Genomic DNA, 5,911 nt, shown 5'->3' with positions numbered 1-5,911 from the left:
ACAGACAGTGTGCATAGACAAAAAGCTACACCTTAAAGATGGTTGAAATGGCTGGGAAGTTGCATCATATACAGGTGAAGTACCCCCCACCCCAAACCAACAAGATAAAGATGGATGGATATTTTTATTTATTCATTTAGACTTATAACAGAAGATTCTAGTCTGAGGCTGGCATGCTTCAAAGTTGTTGTGTATCCTTGTTCAGAGCAAGGCAGTAGCTTTATACAATTAAGGATACTGATTGAAAGCAACAAAGTGACTGAAAATGCTCCAAAAACTTAAAGCTGTGACCATCAAAGATGCTTTGGCCTATCAACGATCCAGTGGCTACTGCTTGTGAACCTGTAACTTAGTTCCTTTTAGATTTCTCTTCTTCCAGGAATGTACTTATGAGGTCATGGTAGTTCTTCAGGGAATAAGTACTGTTCAGCAAAGTTTCTATTCTAAATATGCATTAACAAGAATTATTTTTAATGAGAGCTTTTTCTCATTGCAGATTTTTTTTAAAATAAACTGTTTAGAATAGCTGTTTCAGAGCATCAATCAATGCTCTTACAGCAGTTTCTATTTTTCTCTTCTCTGTTCAGTTAGGTGACAACTAATGGCCTGTTCCTTTGCTGGAATTTTCTTACTCTGTACATAGCTTAACTGCAGTATTTATTTGGGTGTTAACACAAATGGTGGAAAGTTTCAAGCTAAACCAATTATGTGGAAAATTGTGCATTATTGAAGAGTGACTCTTATTTCTTCACTCTTTGCAGGAACCCATAAAATCCCGTGCCCCACAGCTCCATTTAGAGTACAGGTTTTATAAACAACTTGGCAGTGCAGGTAAGTGAGCTCTGCTCATGCAGGAAGTGGGTTATTTATAAGGTAAATATTACTGTAAAACAGTAATCTCTTATTGTTTATGGCACAAGTCATGTTTGAGAACTTTGTATGTTGGGTGATTAAATAAAAGCCTACCAAAAACAACTTTGTAGATTGTTTAACCAGAATAGTATTTTAGCAGAGTGATATCAATCCTCCTTTGGGCATTAAAATGTTAAACTTACAATCTGAACTCTTTGACCTTTTGATATTAGGCAAATTTGATTTGTATTGCTAAGGGCCTAAGTATATAGGTATCGGTTGCATTCATAGTACTTAACTGACCTACATTTTTTTTTAAGCAATCTACCTAGTATATTGACTTCTAACAGGCTAACAAAGGTCACAACTTTTGCAGTCGATCTATACCAGAGATGTCTAAAATCCTGCTTTTTTTAAAATGTTAAGAAATTACTGTTAAGTCCTGGGAACAGATGGATCCATATTGCTATAAGCGATTAGGGATGTTTCTTTGGGCCAGATTGAGATGGGGAACTGGGATAGAATTAGTTCTGGAAGGCAACTGTAGAGAAGCAGCCAAAGGTAGGGAGGAAACTTTAAGTCAAATGTCATTCTTTGCATTATTGTGGGGCCGGATCCCAACAACAATCGTCTTATCTTGATGTCTGCGTTGTGCTGATGATTACAGTAACAGGACGCTGTGTTTACAAGTATATGTTTCTGACTTTACAAGAAAGTTCAGGACACTTTTCAGTGATAGTCCAGTAACCTCAGGGTTTTTCCATTAAACTTAATGACTGTTTGGATAACCTCATTGATTAAAATACCCTTTTCTGATAAATGTATGAGGAAATAATTCTATTTAAGATCTTAATACACCATACAAAACTGGATTTGTAGATGCATACAAAAAAAAAAAGGGAGGCACAATTTTAGTCATGGGACAAGCACAACAGAATTGTCTGGGGAACACCATTCAATGAGTCCTGTGTTTTCCATAGTAAGTCTTAAGGCACACTAGTGTCTGTGAAACTCCCACTCTGAACCAACATAGGCATATCAGTAAAAACCCTGGGGTACCTGCAGTTAAACTGACAAAATAGTTCTTCAGCTAGCATGGCAATTTCATTCAGGGATCTAGCATGAGAATTTTAAGGAGCGTAACTTGCATTTCCCCATGGGCATTGATTTGATATTGCTTGGCAACCTTTGCTAGTGTGGACAAGGCCTTGTTCTACCTTTTTGATAAGAAGCACCCATAGTTGACCTAAAATATCCTTTATGCCAAAAAGGGATGATCTATTCCTAAAGCTTGTTCTCTATTGCAAAATTAAGTATTGGCATTGAGAGGTAAAATTAGTTTTTTTCCCCAGTTTTGTTGTTTTTTCTACCATGAGTCTTGCATATGTGCTCAACCTCAGTGTTTCCCTTGGTGGAAATTGTCCCTGATTTGTAGCATTAAAACTTAAGTATACACATTCCATGGCAATTTTTTTAAAGCATATCCTAAAGTCTTTTGAAAAGATGAGCACAAATATATGTTAAATATGCAGAAAAGTACAATGATGATGATTTCTGCCAGCAGTCGGAACAGATTCATTTTGATAGAGGCCTGTATAATTCAGGGGGAACAAACACTTGTGTAAGCAGTAAGAAAGAAGACCTAGCTGCATCTCAGATGTCAGACTGCAGAAGAATAGCTGTTGTAAGTGTAGCTGAACATCTCAATGCCACTTCTTAAATTTAATTGCTAATGAGAGAAGGTTAGAACAGCAACAGGTGGAGGAAGATGTGTATGAAAGGAAGAGATCATCAAAATTGCAGGTGTCACAGGATTCTTTGCCATCCTTTCTGTGGTGAATGTGGTCAGGTAATCAGTTAGCTTTTGTGGTTGCTGCAGTGAGGAAAGTCTGCCTTCTGGTATAGCAGCAGATGGAAACATATTAAAAATGTAATTACTTCTAAAAAGTAATACTGCAAAATGTAGCTGTTCAGAATGACTTGTGGGAGAGCAGGTCTTTTAAAAATGTTTTACTACTGTTTTGTATGAAGTAGATGGAATCAATAGACTATTGATCATACATATCATATTTTCTATCTAATCATAGAAGTTAGTGTTTTGAAGGCACCCATTATGTTGTCTGGGTCATATCCTTATGAATGCAGGGTCACATGTCCCAAGCAAGTGGAATTTCATCCCTTGGAGACCTGGATCAAAACTAATGCACTTGTCAGGATTTCTTCTTTAGTATTACAAGTATTCATTAATATCAATAAATGACTCTCTTCTGCTAGAAGGGCCTATTGGCTAAACTGCCCTACATTTCCAAGCATCCTTGGTTCAAACTATGCTGCTTTTTTGGCCTTCCTAAAATGAATGAAGAGCAGCAGCCTTAAGTTAAATTAGAGATACTAGAATTTCTGACTAGATGGTCTAGTCTAGTGACTCTCAACAAGGGTCTTATGAGGGTGCTGCTTTAAATTTACATGGTTACATGTGCAAATACATAAATGTGATTCGTGAGAAACCCAGAGATTTCAAATAGGAATCTAGTGTGTCAAAAGTATGCTCACTGACTAGTCTTTCTGAGTTGTTTGCAGCAGAAGAATTGCTCTGTTATTTTTCTGTAGTCAAGGAATAAGTGAATGTTTAAGAGCTGGTGTATTCTGAGGGGTGCCACAAGTCTAATGAGACTGAGGTATGCTATTCTAGTCCCTTAATTGCTGATTTGGTTGTAATTTCTGACTTCTTTCATGTGGCTTTAGGAGCAAAAGCTATCATCACAGTTTTAATTTCAAATTCCCCAATCAGACCAGTGCCCTGCTGGAAAGAGAGTGTAACTCCAGGGTATCACCCTCAAACTTGTCTCTGGGGTAGGATGTTATTATGTGCTCAATGGTTTTGGTCAGGGTTTCCACAGTCGCAGCCAGGCGAGGTTTTTAGGCGCCACTTGTACATCAGTTGGCCCACCAGCACATGCAGGGCATATCCTATTACACGTTGTCCACATACTCTGGGGAAGGCTGAAGCCTGACTGTTATATTGTTGGGCTGGAAACCAGGTTTTTTGGGAATGTGTATTCTGCCTAAGCTTTCCTCCAAGATTCTTCAGTGTTGTGGTTTACATGATGCTCAGTACATGTCCAAAAAGTTTTTTTGTGAAATCATGTGACAAGTTGGGAGATCTCAAAGGTCTCTGGATGGGAAGGTCTGGATTACTATCGATACGTATTATTTCTCTGCATGTTGCTGTATCCCATTGAATATAGAGAGCAGTAATGTTTGAAAGTACTGGTAGCCACTGCACTGGAGTTGATACCAGAGTCCGAGAGAGAGTCCTTATTACTGAGAAGAGTTGTGTGTCGATGAGTTTGGTATGTCTACTTGAGGCCCAGACAGGTGCCACAGTATTTGGCTGTTGAGAAGACCAGGGCTATGGCAGAAGTGTGGAGGATGGTGGCTTTTGCAGCCCACCTTGTGCTGGTGAGCTTTTGGATGATGTTCACTTGTGCCTTTGTTTTCATGGCAGTCTTTCAGAAGTGATGATGGTAGGTTAGGGAGCAATCAAGGGTCACCCCAAAGTAAGTCACCCACCAAAACGGTGACCAGACACCTTGAACTGGCCTTCCAGTCAATGGAGCAAAACTCAAAATCAAAGTAATTCTGACTAACACACCAGTAGTTTATTGGCAACAAAGTGGCCAGTCCAAAATGACTTTGGCCACCTTCTGTTGCTTTATTAAATCAGAGGTATTTCTCATTTGCTGTTGGCTCTTGTTCCCCATTCTTCCTCCATTGCTACCTCTCAAGCTTTTGTCCTTTGGTTTGTAAGTTGTTCTGTTACCAGACTAATTCCTTGTCTGCATTTCTAACATGCTAAATGTTTAACTTTTATCATTATTGGGGTTCATAGCTCGTGAGTTCTTTTGAATTTCACCTTGCATTGCTGCTGACAGCCCAAAAGGCAAGATTCAAAATGGATAATGCTGTTCCCATGATAGAAACCCAAGATATTTTTTGTGCTTTTACAGTACCACTCAGCATACATCTTCAGAATCCAGTGCTCTCTGCCTCCTTGTCTTAGTAGCTGTGTTCACACACCTGTATGCCTCTCCTGGTGAGATCCTCTCTGTGCTTGTTTAAAGCTCCTTTGAGTTCTGTTTGGCACAAATTTAAATCTTTAAGCAATTGAGACCCATTGGGTACATCCTCATGAGCTGGAACATGCATTTCCCTGGGGACAAGTATCAGTGACACCTCTTGTGCTGCTGCTGTTTGCCACGGGTACACCCATGCCATGCACACTCTGGTGCGTGGCACATTGCCCTGGGTGGGATAGGGAGGTTGGGGTCTGCAACTGTGCTGGCCCTAGCAGCTTTATCTGGGATCTTGGGGGCCTCTAGGAGCTACATCTGTGGCGCTTCTGCAGCCAGGGTCCTAGCTGACAGCAGGAGTGTGGCTCTGGCCAGCCAAGCTCCAGTTTTGGACAGCACATGCTGGTGCCATGTGTCCCACCCCGCTTTTTTTTAGGTGTGGGTTTTTTTGACCCTGGGATCTCCTGGGGTTAACCCCTGCACTGCAAAGTAGCAGTGTGGGGAAAGCCTGCATGTGTGGCATGTGGTGCCACAGATGGATCTGCAGTGCTGCATACTGCACATCCATGCCAAATTTGTGGATCTTTTCACAGTTTCGTAGTTAGTAGGGTCAGAAGGGACCTGAGCAGATCATTAAGTCCGACCCCCTCCTGTGGCAGGAAAGAGTACTGGGGTCAAACAGCCCCAGCAAGGTGATTGTCTAGCCTTGTCTTAAAGACCCCCAGGGTAGGAGCCAGCACCACTTCGCTTGGAAGTTGGTTCCAGATCCTAGCCGCCCTGAAAGTGAAGTAGCGCCTCCTGATGTCTAACTTGAATTTACCCTCTGCCAGCTTGTGACCGTTATTTCTAGTCACTCCTGGTAGTGCTCGGGGGAACAGGGACTCCCCCAATGCCTGCTGGTCCCCTCTGACTAGTTTGTAACAGGCCACTAGATCCCCCCTCAGCCTTCTCTTGTGGAGGCTGAACAGGTTCAGGTCCCATAGCCT

General features: G+C 41.2%; 1 protein-coding gene across 5 annotated transcripts in view; it reads left to right on the top strand.

Annotated features, from left to right (window-relative positions):
* CSNK1G1 (casein kinase 1 gamma 1) overlaps positions 1 to 5,911 on the top strand; it is a 190,238-nt gene that overhangs the window by 53,394 nt on the left and 130,933 nt on the right. For all 5 annotated transcript variants that reach the window (XM_019504540.1, XM_019504539.1, XM_019504541.1 and 2 more), the window contains exon 4: positions 762 to 831. In XM_019504540.1, coding sequence (XP_019360085.1) covers positions 762 to 831 — 70 coding nt within the window. The remainder of the gene's footprint in view (positions 1 to 761; positions 832 to 5,911) is intronic.

Source organism: Gavialis gangeticus, unplaced genomic scaffold, assembly GCF_001723915.1.
Source record: "Gavialis gangeticus isolate Ggan-Ray unplaced genomic scaffold, GavGan_comp1, whole genome shotgun sequence".
NCBI lineage: Eukaryota > Metazoa > Chordata > Crocodylia > Gavialidae > Gavialis > Gavialis gangeticus.
This window is presented reverse-complemented; position numbering and strand designations above follow the sequence as displayed.